The following is a 19,789-nucleotide window of genomic DNA, read 5'->3' as shown; positions in this document are numbered from 1 at the left end:
ATATTCTGAAATAATTCTGATAGGCATCTGGATTTTGAAAAGGCATTATAGGCTTTTGATTACATGGACTCCTGTAAATTGAATGTTAGCACATTTAATGTTGTCTCAGAAGTCTCTGAGACTGTTCTCAATTCTTACCATTCTTTTTTCTTTATTCTGCTCCTTGGCAGTTATTTCTGTCATTCTATCTTCCAGGTCACTTATCCATTCTTCTGCCTCAGTTTTTCTGTTTTTATAGAGTATTTTTAATTTTAACGACTGTGTTTATTTGTTATTTCTTACACATATTTGTTAAATATATTAGATGTTTCTTATATTTTTTGTATTCTGTTTTTGATCTATTGAAACTTTTTACCATTATTCTAAATTCTTTTTCAAATACATTGCCTATTTCCTCTTCATTTATTTGGTCTTGTAGTTTTTTGTCTTGCTTTTTCATCTGTAACTTTATTTTTTTGGATGTGTTCCTGTCTCCCTAGTTGTTTGGCCTGAGGTTTCCAGCAGTGGAGTTTGTGGACCACTGGTTAGAGCTGGGTCAAATGTGTACCTGTGGAAGATGTGACTGCGATTAATATCCTTGGGGGCTGAGGTTCTGTTATTCCAGCATTTCAGACTCAGTACTCATGACTCAGGCTCAGATCTGGTCTCTGACCTGTGAAGCTGGATTCTACAAGCTGTAGGGTGCAGAAAATGTAAAAAATAAAAAGAGAGAGAGAAAAACAAATAAACAGATAGGAAAAAGAAACAGCAGAATAACTTACAAAGAATAAAAGATAACATCCTGAAGGGTAAAGCCAGACTCAACAGCAAGAGAGAGAAGAAAAAAATATGTATATATAAATAAGAATGAGGGAGCAGAATAATAATGATTAAAAAATAATAGAATAATTCTAGAAAAATTATAAATAGTAGAAAAAAATAAGAATATACATGAAACAACTACTGGAAGGTAAAATTGAACTCCACTAGTAGTAAATAGTAAAAACACTGAAAAAAAACCCAAAACACCAAAAGGTAGATAAAACTTAGGCTGTGAACAGAGGCTTGGGTGGGGAACGGCTTAGATGGTGCAGGTGTTTAGTTGGGAGTGGGGTTCTGACCCAGTACCCAAGCCTTCAGAGAGGACCCTGGTTTGGGGTAGGGGCCTAGGCCTCACGCACCAAGAGGGCCTCTACAGTAACTCCAGCTTTGGGGTATGTGAATAAGGCCAGGCTCCCAGGAGGCTCCCCAGGTCCTGGATTCTGGACCAGTAGGATTCTTCTTTCCTCCACATGTGGAGGAACCCCTCCCTGGGCAGCCTTGCTCTGTCTCCACTCCTTTCTGCACCTGCAGGACCTCTGTGGGCTGAAGGTGCTCTCGAAAGTGACTCTGGGGGACAGAGTAAGGTGGGGAGGTTGCTGAAAGGTGGAGGGGGCCCCTGGAAGGAGGAGAGAACTGAAAGGTAGAGGGGGCTCCTGAGTTGCAGAGAGCCAAGTCCAGAGATCAGACAGAGCCCATGAACGGGGGCACATGTAGGACAGGGTCTCTGGAGGGAAGAGGAAATGAGAGAGTGGAGGGGGACCCTGAAGGGTAGAAGGGGGCTCCAGGATAGCAGAGGCCTCAACTGGGAGGGAGGAGTGGTGGAGGACCCCTGGAGAGGGTGCCCCTGGAGAGGGTCCTGGTAGAGGGCCTTGGAGGGTGGCGGGGGCCCAAAGGTGGAAGTAGTCCTGAAGGTAAAGGACAGAGGGCTTGGCCTGAGCACCTTACGAGATTCCCCAGAGCCAAGTGGAGACAGGAAGGGGACAGTAGGCAGTGCTTTGTTCTCAGAAGCCTGCAGGTGCCTCCCAAAGCCCAGCCATCCTTTTCCTTTTCCATCAGGAGCCTTCTTCCCTCTCTCATTCACAGGATGTACTCAGATGGTGGGATCCCTGAAGAGTCTAGGGTGCCCCAGAGGGAAGAGGGATCCATCAGGGGAGGAGAGGCCCTAGAAGGCAGAGGTCCAGGCCCTTAGGGCTCAGAAGGCTCCCCAGGATCAAGTGAAGGTAGAACCCCAGGTTCCCCAGTGGACCTTTCTATCTCCTCAGAGATCCCTCCCCTTCCTGATGGAGCAAGGACTGCTACTCCCAGCACAAAGACTCTTCTCCTCCAGCAGACAGACCTTCATTTGATGGTCCCCAGCCTTGAGCTTTCTCCACACCCTTCTGTTTGGTACCTCGTTTCCTCGGGGGCTCCTCCCATCAACCTGTCCTCAGGAGGTCCCTGACCAGCAACTGGAAGGCATCCTAGGCATGGGGAGACATGGACTCTTTGTCTTCCTTGGCTGTCATCCTGGCTATGCCCTCCCACAATAATCTTTTGATGTTCAGACTACCTTCATCTTGCTGCAGACTTCTATATAAACTGGTTCCTCCTCCTGCTTCTTGGAAACAGTCCCCTCAGGTTTACTTGAGATGCATTTTAAAAATTCCTACCAAAGATAACTCAACTTTTAGTTTGTGACTGTTTTCTTTAGGTTGACATTTTTGGCAGCTATCATGAAGGGACCCAGAGCAGATTGCTGTCCTCTGCCTGAACTCTGAAAAACCAGAGCCTTGGTACCAGTATATCCCTCTTGTGCCCATCTACCTCCTCAAGGGGTCTAGATGGATTTGAGTGAGTCTTTCCTGGTTCTCAGATCTCTTGTGTTGGTAGATAATCCTAAGTTTTATTTGGTGAAGGGAAAATGTTACCTTGAAACTTGTTTCAAGAAGACATACCTGGGTTGCTCACTTTTAATACTCAGTGGGTTAATCTCTGTCGAAGGACTGGCAACATTCTGCGTGAGCAGTGTCCCCTCAGTGTAAAGGCACTGGGATGTCTGAGTTTGGATACTAAGTGGTTAACTTCATATAGAGACTGGGAAGACTTTGCTTACTAAAACACTGAGTAAAATGAGGCTGAATTGTTAAAGGAAAGCCTAACCTGTTGTTTTCCCTTGAATTGGCTGCCTTACTCAGTCCAGTTCAGTTCAGTTCAGTCGCTCAGTCGTGTCTGACTCTTTGCGACCCCATGAATCGCAGCATGCCAGCATCTCTGTTCATCACCAACTCCCAGAGTTCACTCAGACTCACATCCACTGAGTCGGTGATGCCATCCAGCCATCGCATCCTCTCTTGTCCCCTTTTCCTCCTGCCCCCAGTCCCTCCCAGCATCAGAGCCTTTTCCAATGACTCAGCTCTTCACATGAGGTGGCCAAAGTACTGGAGTTTCAGCTTTAGCATCATTCCTTCCAAAGAACACCCAGGGCTGATCTCCTTCAGAATGGACTGGTTGGATCTCCTTGCAGTCCAAGGGACTCTCAAGAGTCTCTTCCAACACCACAGTTCAAAAGCATCAATTCTTCCGCACTCAGCTTTCTTCACAGTCCAACTCTCACATCCGTACGTGACCACTGGTAAAACCAAAACCTTGACTAGACGGACCTTTGTTGGCAAAGTAATGTCTCTGCTTTTCAATATGCTGTCTATGTTGGTCATAACTTTCCTTCCAAGGAGTAAGCGTCTTTTAATTTCATGACTACAGTCACCATCTGCAGTGATATTGGAGCCCAAAAGAGTAAAGTCTGACACTGTTTCCACTGTTTGCCCATCTATTTCCCATGAAGTGATGGGACCAGATGCCATGATCTTCATTTTCTGAATATTGAGCTTTAAGCCAGCTTTTTCATTCTCCTCTTTCACTTTCATCAAGAGGCTTTTTAGGCGGATTCATGTTAATATATGGCAAAACCAACACAATATTGTAATGTAATTAGCCTCCAATCATAATAAATAAATTTAAATTAAAAAAAGAGAGGCTTTTTAGTTCCTCTTCACTTTCTGCCATAAAGGTGGTGTCATATGCATATCTGAGGTTATTGATGTGTCTCCTGGCAATCTTGATTCCAGCTTGTGCTTCTTCCAGCCCAGCGTTTCTCATGATGTACTCTGCATATAAGTTAAATAAGCAGGGTGACAATATACAGCCTTGATGTACTCCTTTTCCTATTTGGAACCAGTCTGTTGTTCCATGTCCAGTTCTAACTGTTGCTTCCTGACCTGCATATAGGTATCTCAAGAGGCAGGTCTGGTATTCCCATCTCTTGAAGAATTTTCCACAGTTTATTGTGATCCACACAGTCAAAGACTTTGGCATTCAGTTGCTCAGTTGTGTGTGACTCTTTGCGACCCCATGGACTGTGGCACACCAGTCCTCCCTGTCCATTATCAACTCCCAGAGTTAACCCAAACTCATTCCATTGAGTCGGTGATACCATCCAACCATCTCATCCTCTGTTGTCCGCTTCTCTTCTTGCCTTCAATCTTTCCCAGCATCAGGGTCCTTTCAAAAGAGTCATTCTTCACATCAGGTGGCAAAAGGATTGGAGTTTCAGCTTCAGCATTAGTCCTTTATCTTCAACTTTAATGTATTCCAACTGTTTGTAAACTAAGTTTATTTCGCAATACCTGGTTCATATCTAATTTTTCAGTAAAGCCATGGGATCTTTAGTTTGCCTGGGTATGTCTATGTGCACATTATACATCTGAGGTAACTCTAAAAGAAGGGGTGGGCTACACACTCCAGTATTCTTGGGCTTCCCTGGTTGCTCAGATGGTAAAGAATCTGCCTAACAGTGCAGGAGATCTGGGTTTGATCCCAGGGTTGGGAAGATTGCCTGGAGAAGGGAAAGGCTACCCACTTCAATATTCTGGCCTGTAGAATTCGGAGTTGGACATGACTGAGTGACTTTCAGTTTCACTTTCTACTTCTAAAAAGTACTGTCTAAATTTATAAGGAGTTCTATTTAATGTTAGTAAAAAGTGCTTAACATTTAAAATAGACCTTTCAAGATGACTTTCAGGCTCACATGAACTGGGAAATAGTCAATATTAAGTTGATTCCTGATAGTAAGTAGAAATTAATTTTGTTTAATTTTTTTTAAGTTTGTTGATCTAATTAATATAACATTTTAAGTTTAATGTACCTACATTTAATTAATAAGACCTTCTAAGTATCTTACAAGAAAGATAACTCAACATGGTGAAACTTTAGATGCAAATGAAATAAGAACTTTGAGATAAAATCTGTAAAGTAGTTATATTTTAAATGTCTACTTAAAATGATATTTCCAGATATTTGGTAACTTAAAGTTCTAGAGCTGCATTACTGTAAGTAATGGAAAGTTTGTTAAATAGGTGAAAGAGACTGAGACATCAGTTATTAATCCAAAAACCTAGAAGTATTTATGACTATTATTGAAAATGTTTGATGTTGTCCTGAGATGTTCTGTATAAGAAATCAAATGATTTTAGAGATTATCACTGGTGTTTATTTTCACCAGTCTATAGAATGCCATTGTATGAACCATAATGTTCATAATTGCTTACTTCTTAGCTTTGCTAAAAATTAAGGTTTTAAGAGTTGAGGATTCTTATTTAAACATTTAATTAAAGCTATTGGGAATAATACAGTAATATTGTAGTACACAGTAAGAAATAGAATGTGTGTTTTCAGTAAAGAAGGTATGAGAAATGGAATTACATTTTATTGGGGAGGAAAGAAAAAAATGAGCTGGTTGATTTTATTTGGAAGGAAAATGAGAGGCAGGATGGATACAGAAAGTGATAAGAAATTGTGGAAAGAAATCCTGAGGAAAAGGTTTTTTGCATAGTCAGGATTAACTAAATTTAGATTCAAGTTAACTAAATAGGTTTTGTAATGTGAGCTACTGCAGGACTGGATTTGATTTTTCTCATTAGAAGTGCTCCTTTTTGATAACAAATCGTGTGTTTCTGGACCATTAAATGATGTATATTTGTTTTCTTTTTTTTTCTGACTTTGGTTAATAAGCGTTTCAGTTGCCTATGATCCTATTATGTTTTAAACTCTTTTGGTATTTCTAACAGACTTCTCCAATACTAGAATCTAACCAAAGCTAAGAACAATACTGTATAGGAACCTGGGATGTTGGGTCCATGATTCAAGGTAAATTGCAAATGGTCAAACAGGAGATGGCAAAAGTGAATATCAACATTTTAGTTATCAGTGAACTAAAACGGGCTGGAATGGACAAATTTAATTCTGATAACTGCCTGTGTCTACTACTGTGGGCAAGAAGCCCTTTGAAGAAATGGAGTAGCCCTCATAGTCAACAGAAAAGTCCAAAATGCAGTTCTTGGGTGCAGTCTCAAAAACAGCAGAATGATCTCTGCTCATTTCCAAGGCAAATCATTTAGTATCACAGTAATCCAAGTTTATGCCCCATCCACTAATGCTGAAGAAACTGAGTTGAAAAGTTCTATAAAGACCTGCAAGACCTTCTAGAACTAACACCAAAACAGATGTCCTTTTCATCATAAGAGACTGGAATGCAAAAGTAGGAACTCAGGAGATACCTGGAGTAACAGGGAAGTTTGGTCATGGGGTACAAAATGAAGCAGGGAAGAGACTAATAGAGTTTTGCCAAAAGAACACTCTGGTCATAGCAAACACCCTCTACAACGCAAGAAATGACTCTGCACATGGACATTACCAGATGTCAATACCAAAATCAGATTGATTATATTCTTTACAGCTGAAGATAGAGAAGCTCTATACAGTCAGCAGAAACAAGACCAGAAACAGACTGTGGTTTAGATCGTGAACTTCTTATTGCTAAATTCAGATTTAAATTGAAAAAAGTAGGGAAAACCACTAGATCCTTCAGGTATGACATAAATCCCTAATGATTATACAGTAGAAGTGACAAACAGATTTAAGGGATTAGATATGATAGACAGATGCCTGAAGAACTATGGACCAAGGTTCGTGACACTGTACAGGAGGCAGTGATCAAGACCATCTCCAAGAAAAAGAAATGCAAAAAGGCAAAATGGTTGTCTGAGGAGGACTTACAAATAGCTGAGAAAAGAAGAGAAACTAAAGGCAAAGGAGAGAAAGAAAGATACACCCGTTTGAATGCAGAGTTCCAAAGAATAGCAAGGACAGATAAGAAAGCCTTCCTCAGTGATCAAGGCAAAGAAATAGAGGAAAACAATAGAATGAGAAGGACTAGAGAAAGATCTCTTAAAGAAAATCAGAGATACCAAGGGAACATTTCATGCAAACTTAGGCACAATGAAGGACAGAAACGGTATGGATCTATCAGAAGCAGAAGATATTAAGAAGAGGTTGGCAGGAGTACACAGAAGAGCTATACCATAAAGGTCTTCATACCCAGATAACCATGATGGTGTGATCATTCACCTAGACCCAGACATCCCAGAATGCAGAGTCAAGTGGGCCTTAGGAAGCATCACTGTGAACAAAGTTAGTGAAGGTGATGGAAATCTTAAAAGGTGATACTGTGAAAGTGCTGCACTCAATATGCCAGCAAATTTGGATAACTCAGCAGTGGCCACAGGACTGGAAAAGGTCAGTTTTTATTCCCATCTCTAAGAAAAGATAATGCCAAAAAATGCTCAAACCACCGCACAATTCCACTCGTCTCCCACGCTAGCAAAGAAATGCTTGAAATTCTCCAAGCTAGTCTTCAACAGTTCTCAACAGAACTTCAAGCCAGTTCTTCAGCTGAGAATTTCCAGATTTTCAGGCTGGATTTAGAAAAGGCACAGGAACCAGGGATCAAATTGCCAACCTCCCCTGGATCATCAAAAAAGTAAGAGACTTCCAGGAAAACATCTACTTCTGCTTTATTGACTATGCCAAAGCCTTTGACTGTGTGGATCACAACAAACTGGAAAATTCTTCAAGAGACTGGGATACCAGACCACCTGTCCTGCATCCTGAGAGATCTGTATGCAGATCAAGAAGCAACAGTTAGAATCAGACATGGAACTGGTTCAAAATTGGGAATGGAGTATGTTAAGGATGTGCATTGACACCTGCTTATTTAACTTTTATGCAGAGTACATCATGTGAAATTCCCACCTGGATGAAGCACAAGGTGGAATCAAGATTGCTGGGAGAAATATCAATAACTTCAGTATGCAGATGACACCACCCTTATGGCAGAAAGCGAAGAGCTAAAGAGCCTTTTAATGAAAGTGAAAGAGGAGAGTGAAAAAGTTGGCTTAAACTTAGCATTCAGAAAACTAAGATCATGGTATCCGGTCCCATCACTTCATGGCAAACCAATGGGAAAACAATGGAGACAGTGATAGCCTTTTTTGGACTCCAAAATCACTGTAGGTGGTGACTGCAGCAATGAAATTAAAACACTTGCTCCTTGGGAGAAATGTTATAACAAACCTAGACAGCAATGTCCATCTAGTCAAAGCTCTGGTTTTTCCAGTAGTCATGTATGGATGTGAGAGTTGAACTATAAAGAAAGCTGAGTGCTGAAGAATTGATACTTTCAAACTATGGTGTTGGAGAAGACTGTTGACAGTCTCTTGGACTGCAAGGAGATCCAACCAGTCAGTGCTAAAGGAAATCAGTCCTGAGTATTTATTTGAAGCAGTAATGCTGAACCTGAAACCTCAATACTTTGGCCACCAGGTGCAAAAAACTGACTCCTTGAAAAAGATCCTGATGCTGGGAAAGATTGAAGGGAGGAGGTGAAGGGGATGGCAGAGAATGAGATGGTTGGATGGCATCACCAATTGGATGGACATGAGTTTGAGTAAACTATGGGGATTGGTGGTTTCCATGAGAAACTGAAATGAAATCTGGTATGGATGCTTCAAAGAAACACCTGTGAGATATCTTAGATATATTAAGCTATGTTTTTGGTATTTTAAATTTGGAAACATTGTCAGGAATAGAGAGGTAAACTTTAGATTGTTTATGGATATGTATCATTAATATGTATGGATAAGTATCATTAATATATTAATAGATAACCCAAAATTTTACATGAAATCCATAATATGTGATATATCATGAAATAGTGTTATAAAGTTATCAATCATAACTTTATCAAACTTTATCAGTCATCTTATAAAGTTATCATAATTCAAATTATGTTGAAATATTATATTATAGAAATAATCAGTTTCCTAATTGCATTGTCCTCAAATCTTTAGCCTATAAATTTAAATTTTGTCCTTTATAGATTATCATAAATTTACATTGCCTTTACAAAATGATTTTCAAAAAGACTATAAAAAGAATTTTTAAACACGTATTTCCAGAATCTTCTGATCCGTAGTCAGACGCGTTATCCATTGCGCCACTGGCCCTCGCTAAACACGTATTTCCAATAGTCTTTAGGTAATGCCACTGAACTCAGTAACAGTGGCTGTCTGTTAATGAAAAGTCCTGATTACTTCATGTGTGTCAGCAGGAATCTGTTACATGGGACTGAATGAACGATAAATATGATATAACTTTGACTTTTGAAAACTGACAGTTAAAGCTATTTTTCAGTTAAGTTTTTTCTGTTGTCCTGTGACCTACAATAAGTTGATAAAGTATGCCTTTGTAGATAAAGAAACGTTTCCCTATTTTTGTGCCTGATCCTGCCAAAATGTGACTTATCCAACTAACTTTGCTTTGGACTTGATTTTTACTAGACTTGAAGTTTACTAGACTTGGATTCCAACTAGTTATACTAATTTTAATTTGTTTTACTAGTTTTCTTTGTATACTATTTTATTTGTATACTGATTTTAGTTTGTTCTCTTTTTCAAATTGTTTTTGTCTTTTTCTCTCTGTTGCTTTATAAGTTTGTCAGTGTTTTAAGCTACTTCATTTTGTAAGATTGTTGTCTCTTGTCTCCTAAGATTGTTGGAGGTGTAACCCTGCCTCCAGCAAATGTGTTGGTGACCAGGTGACTTAAAGTTATTTATCAAAGATATGGTTCTGTATACAATTGATAATTATATAGTTGATTTCATGTATGGGAAGAAGCAAAAAAGAAAATATTTCCTGGATCTTTATAGGTTAGAAGGTATAGGATACAGAGAATCTTTGATTACTTACCAATGGGCCTAATCCAGAAGTTAACACCTGGCGTGACATAGCAATAGAATTTCTTATTTGTCTGATCTGGGAAGAACCTCCCAGCACCATGGAACAAAAAATGGTCATGAAATGTCTCCCAAATTGGCTGAATTTTTGATCACAGGGAGGACTATGGTAAGGAGTATTTCCTTTCAAATCAGTACACATGGATATCACAACCATTAGGGATTCCATCCTCCAAATGTTTATTTCTTACGCCCAGGAAGAACAATAGGTGCTATTCAGCAGCCAGCCATGGGCTGCCATTACTCCTTGCATGAAAAAGGAAGTAAGGTTGTGAATAATCAAATCAAAGGATGCTAGTCAGTGATTGATTTCAGTAAGCCCAGGCTCTTGCATTTTCCCATACATAGAAAAGAGTAAATTCCTTAACTTGAGACAGCTGATTTTTCTTAACTGAATAATCTTTTGATGTTCAGATTACCTGCCCCTTGTTGCAAACTTCTGTTTAACCTGAGACTCCTCGCCCTAACATGGAACTCTCATATTCTAGGTTTTGACAATTTTTTAAGTTGACAGAGGCTTGTAATTTTTTATTTTCACTTTATATTGATTTCACTTCGTAGTGATTTATAGGAACCTAAGACAAGATTCAGATTTTTAATTGTTTTTAGTGATTTGAGGTCCTGAAAGCCAAGTGGTATGGCCAAAAAGAAAAAGGAAAAAAGGAGATGAAGGGTAGTCATTCTGGTTTATACATAGTTTGGCCTAAAATTTATGTAAATTAAAATATAATAAGGGAATTTTGTCTTGAGAGTGTTACCATGAACAGTGGAGGAAGGGAGTTATTTATTTCTATCTTTAAATAAAGCAGATGTGGTATGTGTGTTTGATAGTCATAGGTCAGACTGTTTAATTCCCAACCAGGGATTGGCCCTGAGTAATGGCAGTGAAAGTGTGGAAACCTAACCTCTGGATCATTATGGAACTCCCTCCGCATTCCCCGTATCTTAATATATGAATAAATCTTCCCACAATTCGTGACAACTCTGCAGAATATTGTTCTTTCTGCAGATATTCCAGAATACTGTTCTTTCTGATATTTTAATAAAATCTTAATTTCTTCTATCTGCAGACTTCTGAAAGTTTTTTTTTTTAAGAGATTATTTAAGTTATCTTTTTCTCTAATAAAAGCACGAGAGATGTCTGTGGTAAGGGGTGAGATAATATTTGAGTTAGTATGTTTGAAATACTTGAGAAGCATTAGTAAGAAAATATATGATGTATTTGTCTGAAAAACTACACTAAGTCATGTATGGTGCTCTAAAATGTAACATTTCTTTGCAAAAATAGCTGAGATAGTAGCTATTGTTGAACAGCTTTATCCAATAGAAGTGTAGTAAAGCACAGAATTTTTTTTTTAAATTTTTCATAATTGTATTAGTTTTGCCAAATATCAAAATGAATCCGCCACAGGTATACATGTGTTCCCCATCCTGAACCCACCTCCCTCCTCCCTCCCCATACCATCCCTCTGGGTCATCCCAGTGCACTAGCCCCAAGCATCCCGTATCGTAAAGCACAGAATTTTAATTCCTCATACGATTTTTAAATTTGATAACTGTATTAACTAGTAAAGAGGAACATGAAATTGAATAATATATTTAATGGTCAACATAAAATTGTTAGTAAATGTATCAGTCTTTTGTATGCAGTCTTTGTAATCTGTTGTACAGTTTACAGTTATAGGACATCTCAATTTGGACTTGCCACATTTCAAATGTAGTTAATGACTCCTGAAATTTCAGTAAAGTTCTTTCTGCTTGTGTTTATTTGAGTGTAGTTCAGTTATGTGAACAAGGATTGAAGTTATAATTTAGATAGGAAACTAACAGTCATTAAAGGAACTTCTAAATTATCTTATTTGGCAGGTCTTATTCACCTTTTTTTTATAGGGGACAGCTTTGAATCATAATCAAAACTTGAATCATAAGTGATGGCTCTGCTAAGTAATTAGAAAGCTATTTCTTCTAATTTCTTTTTCTACAATATTTATTTATTATTTATTTATTTGGCTGCATTGGGTCTTAGCTGTGGCATGCAGGAGCTTTTTTTGAGAAGCATGTGCTTCTCTCTAGTTATGGCACACAAACTCAGTAGTTGCAGGGCATGGTGTTAGTTGCTCCATAGCATGTGGAATCTTAGTTTCCCTACTAGTGATTGAATCCCATATCTGAGAATTGGCAGGTAGATTTTTAACAACTGGGACCATCAGGAAAGTCCCACTTTCTTCTAATTTCTGGAAAATTTGAATTCTGAGTCTTGATGGAAATAGCACTGTTTGATTTCTTGAGTACTCTCACAAAGTATATATCTGTTCTCTCAGAAAGCATGCAATTAGGATTTTGCTTTTTTCTTAATACTTACTTATATAATTTTTTTTTCTAGGCTGTTTGCTGCTATGAATCTCTAATCTTAAAAGCTGAAGGAAAAGTGGAATCTGAATTCTTTTGTCAGTTAGGTCACTTCAACCTCTTATTGGAAGATTATCCAAAAGGTAATCATTTTTACAATTTCTGCTTCATTGCAACATAGAAAAATGGAATTGTTTTTACTTTTTATCAGTGTACTTAAAACTATATTTTAGTTTCTTCTAAGCTCATAAAGGGGCTTCCCAGGTGGTGCTAGTGGTAAACAACCTGCTTACCAATGCACATCTAGATGTGAGAGAGAGATGCAAGTTTGATCCCTGGGTAGGGAATCAAACCTTGACCCCCTGGAGAAAGAAATGGCTGTCCACTCCTGTATTTTTGCCTGGACAGTCCTGTGGACAGAGTAGCTTGGTAGGCTGCAGTTCATAGGGTTGCAAGGAGTTAGACAAGACTAAAGTGACTCAGCTTGCACACATGCAAGCTCATAAACAAAACAAGCACTGAGAAAAAAAAGTGGAGTGAATGGAAATGTCAAGATTTTATGTAATTTCATATAAACATTAAATGAATTTGATCACTCTGCAAAACCCATAACATACATGTGCTTTGCTGCTTTCCTTGCCCTTGTGAAAATGTGATGTTTAAAACCTCATCATGTTAGAAAAAGATGCTGTTTGATATTTTCATCTATATATGCAAATGGGAAACTTTATGAAAGAGTTACCCTGAAGTGCTTTCAAACCATCAAATAATTTTCCAGTTCTCAGTATTGTCCTATAAATTTTACTCAAATTTTGACAGTGTTTACTTAGAAATAGCTTAGATCCCACAAGGAAAAAGATTTAGTTCCCTAAGACTGCCCTCTTTAGAAGTGAGTTGTTTAGGTTGTCATGTATCTTCCTGATCATCCAGGTGTAAGGCAGTTTCCCAAACCCCCTTCTTGAGTTTGATTAATTTTTAGAATGACTCACAAGCTCAGGGAAACATTAATTTATTATAAGGAATGTTGTAAAGGATACAAATGAAAAAGGAAGAGGTACAGAGATGAGATCTGAAAGTTTTCTAAGCTCAGGAACTTCTGTCCCTAAGGAATTGGGTTGAAATAATCAAATCTCACTTTTCAGGAATTTATTGTAGCGCTTATTGTGCATCCTTTCTCCTCCCTACCTAGAATCATACTGAGAATTGCTAGGGTTTCCTTATAAGTCCTCTCTTTAGCATTAAGTGAACCAAAGGGAGTACTTAAGAAAAATAAAAACACTTCACTCAGGGCTTTCCAAGTATTTTTGGAGCTCTCTATCACAAACAGACCTTACACGAAATATATTTATTATTTTACAAACAAAAATAGCATTTCTCATTTTTGCTCTTAAGTTTTAAAGTTTTCTACTTAAGTTAGAAAATATTAGAAAACCTGACATTATCCATGACATTGTATAGTAATAATAGATCCCTTATCCTTGGATAAAGGATAAAACCCTCTCCAGTTTTCTTGGGTTTCCTTTGTGTCTAAGCTGGTAAAGAATCTGCCTTCAGTGCAGGAGAATGATAATCTTAAGTTCTGACTGGGACTGAAAAAAAGGTACAACCTGAAAGTGTAGAGTTGTGTTTTATTTCGTGAACAAAACTGAGGACTTAGGCTCAGGACACATCACCTCAGATACCTCTGAGGGATTGTTCCACAGAGATAAGGCAAGGCCTGGTTATATAGAAATTTTTACAACAAAGACCAGGTATTCAGAGTATCAAAAGATTAATGGTATGATATTAGTTTCTCTTTCTGGTTTATTTTGTTCAGTATGATGGTCTCTCGGCCCATGCATATTCCATTCCACATATATATGTATATACGCACCACATCTTTATCCATTTATCTGTCAGTGGACAGTTAGGGTGCTTCCATATCCTGGCTATTGTAAATAGTGTTGCATTGAACATTGTGATACATGTGTATTTTTGGCTTGTAGTTTTTGTCTTCTGAATATATATGCCTAGGATTGGTATTGCTGGATCATATGATGACTCTGGTTTTCTAGGGAAACACCATACTGTTTTATATAGTGGCTGCACTATCTTACATTCCCACTAACAGTGTAGAAGGGTTCCCTTTTCTTTACATCCTCTCCATCATTTATTGTTTGTAAACTTTTGATGATGGCCACTGTGACTGATGTGAGGTGGTATCTCACTGCAGTTTTGATTACATTTCTGTGAAATCCTCATCAGTGATGATCATCTTTTTATGTGTTTTTTGACCAAAATGATTACTGTTAATTAAAGAAATCCAAAAATCTCAAAGAATTCAGTATTTTTCTGTTTGGAAAGATGCAAAGTCTGGGCTCATTGAAATCATATGCACTTTTCATATGCCCTTCCACTATCTGGGGCTAGTTACAGTGCTTGTCATCATTAATCCCTTCAGGGTGCCCTGTGGGGAGAGGAGTGGCCACAGTAGTTGACTAGTTAATAACCATCTGTTGACTGGTTAAATCCTGCCTTATCCAAAGTTCTCTCAGGGCTCAGCATCAAGGCAGCTGTAATGTGATGACTTGATGACAGCAACATCCTTTGTTTACTGTTTTGGTAAGTTGCATATTTAGCTCACAGCACCTTAAGTAAAACATGATTTTCACTGATTTATAATATTTTTCTTCTCAGAAATAGGTGAAGATAAATAACCTGAGGGAATCTTTTATATTTAAGATGAGTGCCATCTTCTAAGGTGTATGCATACTTCCCTGTTGCTCAAGACAGTTATTTACTTAGTAAGTTTAAAACACCTTGAAAAATGCTTTGCTGTTCATAAAAGCAACAACAGCAAATGCCTGTACCAAATAAGAACTGTCTTAAGCAAGGGTATGTTAACCTTTTGACAGTTGTAAACAGCTTGATATATAGAGTAGATAGACCTTTTATGATTGTCAGCAAATGTGTTTAGTGGAAATAACAATTGGCTAAAGTAAGTTGTTAGTGGTATGATATATCAATGCTTTCAGTTCAGTTCAGTTGCTCAGTCACGTCTGACTCTGTGCAACCCCACAGACTTGAGCACGCCAGGCTTCCCTGTCCATCACTATCTTCTGGATCTTGCTCAAATGCATGTCCATCAAGTCAGTGATGCCATCCAACCATCTCATCCTCTGTAGTCTCCTTCTCCTCCTCCCCTCAATCTTTCCCAGCCTCAGGGTCTTTTCCAGTGAGTTAGTTCTTCCCATCACGTGGCCAAAGTATTGGAGTTTCACCTTTAACATCAGTCCTTCCAATGATTATTTAGGACTTATCTCCTTTAGGATGGACTGGTTGGATCTTCTTGCAGTCTAAGGGAATCTCAATAGTCCTCTCCACCACCACAGTTCAAAAGTATCAGTTCTTTGGCACTCAGCATTCTTTATAATAAAGTTTGGCTCTCACATCCATACATGGCTACTGGAAAAATCATAGCTTTGACTAGACAGACCTTTGTTGGCAGCCTAATGTCTCTACTTTTTAATATGCTGTCTACGTTTTTTAAAACTTTTCTTCTAAGGAACAAGTGCCTTTTAATTTCATTGCTTCAGTCACCATTTGCAGTGATTTTGGAACCCAAGAAAATAAAGCCTGTCACTGTTTCCATTGTTTCCCCATCTATTTGCCATGAAGTAATGGGACTGGATGCCATCATCTTAGTTTTTTGAATGTTGAGTTTAAGCCAGCTTTTTCACTCCTCTTTCACTCTCCTCTTTTCATTAGAGGCTCTTTAGTTCTTCGCTTTCTGCCATAAGGAGGGTGTCATCTGTATATTTAAGGTTATTGACATTTCTCCCAGCAATCTTGATTCTAGCTTATGCTTCATCCAGCTATGAATTTCGCATGATGTACTCTGCATAAAAGTTAAGTAAGCAGGGTGACAATATACATTCTTGACCTACTCCTTTCCCAGTTTCCAACCAGTCCATTGTTCCATCCATGCCTGGTTCTAACTTTTGCTTTCTGACTTGCATACAGATTTCTTAGGAGACAGGTCAGGTGGTCTGGTATCCCCATCTCTTTCAGAATTTTTCACAGTTTTCTGTGATCCACACAGTCAAATGCTTTGGCATAGTCAATAAAGCAGAAGTAGATGTTTTCCTGGAACTCTCTTGCTTTTTCAGTGATCCAGTGGAAGTCGGCAGTTTGATCCCTGGTTCCTCTGCCTTTTCTAAATCCAGCTTGAAAAGCTGGAAGTTCCCAGTTGAAGAACTGGCTTGGAGTTCTGTTGAGAACTGTTGAAGCCTGGCTTGGAGAATTTCGAGCATTTCTTGGCTTGTGTGTGAGATGAGTGCAATTGTGTGGTAGTTTGAGCATTCTTTGGCATTGCTTTTCTTTGGGATTGGAATGTAAACTGACCTTTTCCAGTCCTGTGGCCACTGCTGAGTTTTCCAAATTTGCTGGTATATTTAGTGAAGCACTTGTACAGCATCATCTTTCAGGATTTGAAATAGCTCAACTGGTATTCCATCACCTCCACTATCTTTGTTCATAGTGATGCTTCCTAAGGCCCACCTGACTTCACATTCCAGGATGTCTGGGTCTAGGTGAATGATCACACCATCGTGGTTATCTGGGTATAAAGATCTTTTTGGTATAGATCTTCTGTGTATTCTTGCCACCTCTTCTTAATATCTTCTGATTCTTTTAGGTCCTTACCATTTCTGTCCTTCCTTGTGCCTATCTTTACATGAAATGTTCCCTTAGTTTCTCTGATTTTCTTAAAGAGATCTCTAGTCTTTCCCAGTTTATTGTTTTCCTCTATTTCTTTGCCTTGATCACTGTATAAGGCTTTCTTATCTCTCCTTGCTGTTCTTTGAAACTCTGCATTCAGATGGGTATATCTTTCTTTTTCTCCTTTGCTTTTAGTTTCTCTTCTTTTCTCAGCTATTTGTAAGTCCTCCTCAGACAACCATTTTGCCTTTTACATTTCCTTTTCTTGGGGATGGTCTTTATCATTTCCTCCTGTATAATGTCAGGAACCTCCATCCATAGATCTTCAAGTACTCTATCATATCTAATCCCTTAAATCTATTTGTCACTTCTACTGTATAATCATAAGGGATTTGATTTATGTCATACCTGAATGGCATAGTGGTTATCCCTGCTTTCTTCAATTTAAGTCTGAGTTTGGCAATAAGGAGTTCATGATCTTAGCCCCAGTCAGCTCCCGATCTTGTTTTTGCTGACTGTGTAGAGGTTCTCCATGTTTGGCTGCAAAGAATATAATCAGTCTGATTTCAGTGTTGATCATATGGTGATGTCCATATGTAGAGTCTTCTCTCGTATTGTTGGAAGAGGGTGTTTGCTATGACTAGTGCGTTCTCTTGGCAAAATTCTGTTAGCCTCTGCTCTGCTTCATTTTTTACTCCAAGGCCAAACTTGGCCTGTTACTCCAGGTATCTCTTGCTTCCTACTTAATGCATTCCAGTCCCATGTGATGAAAAGGGCATCTCTTTTGGTGCTACTTCTAGAAGGTCTTGTAGCATAAAATTAATTTGTTTAATCAGTGATTTAGCCACAATTTTTTTTTTTTTGCCACAAATTTTAATTGTATGCTATGGTTTTTGTCAAATGCAGAGAGGAAAAATATTTTCCCTTTTATCTGTCTGAGTTCCTACTTCTGATCTCTCAGTAAAAGACAGAATAAGAGCAGAAGAATAAACAGTTTTTAAACATGTGTTTCTCATGTTACATCAAAGGAACTGAGCAAACTGAATAACTCTCAGATATAGACTACATCATGAGTGATGCTAGTGTAAGAAATCTACCTGCCAGAGTAGGAGACGGAAGAAATGCAAGTTTGAACCCCGGGTCAGAAAGATTCCCTGGAGAAGTGACAGCCCACTCCAGTATTCTTCCCTGGAAATTCCAATGGAATGAGAAGCCTGGCAGGCCAGACTCCACAAGTTCACGGTCAAACACTTAATGACTAAACAAGGAGGAAGCTCCAGCTTCAGGGTCTCATACTTGTCAAACTGAGCTGTGCGAGTCAAGTTAGGAATCCTCAAGGATTCATCTCTTCAGACCACTTGGCTCATCATCTTCCTTGAATATTTGTTGTGAGATTGCATAAAACTGGCACAAATGGAATTTGACATACAGGATATGATTTCTATACGTTTTAAAATTTTTGGTTTTTTGTGAACATCTGTTTACCATCTTTTTTTCTCTAGGACCCTTTATAATTTCTTCCCTAAAAATTCCCTGCATTTTCCCTTCTCCCCTCACTCCATCCAAGCAGTATCAGAGTGGTAGTTGGAGTGTGCATTTGCAACCTCAGATCAGTTAATAGATGGAAGTAGATTTTATCTGTTTACTGAAAGTGTAACTTTCAGCTTCTAGTATTTTCACAGCTTTTTTTTTTTTTTTTGGCTTGTGTGCTGTTTCTAAAAAATAATCATGTAAAATTAATCCTTATGCCAATAGACATATCTTGGGGTAGCATATTCTGTGTTTCATTAATTAAACCCATGTACAGACTAAGTTGTTTCAGTTGTGTCCACCTCCTTGCAACCGTATGGACTGTAGCTTCCAGGCTTCTCTATGGGATTTTCTAGGTAAGAATAGTGGAGTTGGTTGCCATTTCTTCTTCCAGGGGAACTTCCTAACCTAGGGATCAAACCCTCATCTTTTATGTTTCCTGCATTGGCAGGAGGGTTGTTTACCAGTGTCACCAACTGGAAGCCCCAAAATTAAGTCTCTACTTCACTAAAAGGTCAGTTTTCATTCTGGTCCCAAAGAAGGACAGTGCCAAAGAATGTTCAAACTACAGTGCATGCTGAGTCCCTTCAGTCATGTCCAACTCTTTGCAACCCTGTGGGCTGGAGCCCACTGGGCTGTAGCCCCCCAGGCTCCTTTGTTCATGGGATTCTCCAGGCAGGAATACTGTAGTGGGTTGCCATGCCCTTCTCCAACAAATTACAGTACAGTTGTCCTCATTTAACATGCTAGCCAGGTAATGCTCAAAATCCTTCAAGCTAGGCCCAGCAGTATGTGAACCAAAACATCCAGATATACATGCTGGGTTTAGAAAAGGTAGAGAAAACAAAGATCAAATTGCAGCTCTCCTTGGATCAAAGAGAAACAAGGGAGTTCCAGAGAAACTTCTACTTCTGCTTCACTGACTATGCTAAATCATTCAACTGTGTGAATCACAAGAAACTGTGGGAAATTCTTAGATGAAATACCGGATCACCTTACCTGTCTCCTGAGAAACTTGTATGGAAGACAAGAAGCAACAGAACTGGATGTGTAACAAAAGACTGGTTGGAATATTGGGAAAGAAATATATCAAGTCTGTATGTTGTCACTCTCAAATGCTATGCACAGTAGAAGAATTGATGCTTTTGAACTGTGGTGTTGGAGAAGGCTCTTGAGAGTCCCTTGGACTACAAGGAGCTCAAACCAGTGAGTCCTAAAGGATATCAGTCCTGAATATTTATCAG

The 19,789-nt window shown here is 38.8% G+C and overlaps 1 protein-coding gene across 1 annotated transcript in view; it reads left to right on the top strand.

Moving 5' to 3' along the window:
• The window catches only part of LOC133243828 (lysine-specific demethylase 6A-like), a 185,273-nt gene that overhangs the window by 14,889 nt on the left and 150,595 nt on the right, over window positions 1-19,789 (top strand). The window contains exon 3 of the mRNA XM_061410557.1: window positions 12,352-12,460. Within this exon, the coding sequence (XP_061266541.1) occupies window positions 12,352-12,460 (109 nt within the window). The remainder of the gene's footprint in view (window positions 1-12,351; window positions 12,461-19,789) is intronic.

This window comes from Bos javanicus, chromosome Y (assembly GCF_032452875.1).
Source record: "Bos javanicus breed banteng chromosome Y, ARS-OSU_banteng_1.0, whole genome shotgun sequence".
NCBI lineage: Eukaryota > Metazoa > Chordata > Mammalia > Artiodactyla > Bovidae > Bos > Bos javanicus.
The sequence above is the reverse complement of the archived record's forward strand: the minus strand, read 5'-3'. Positions and strand labels throughout refer to the sequence as shown.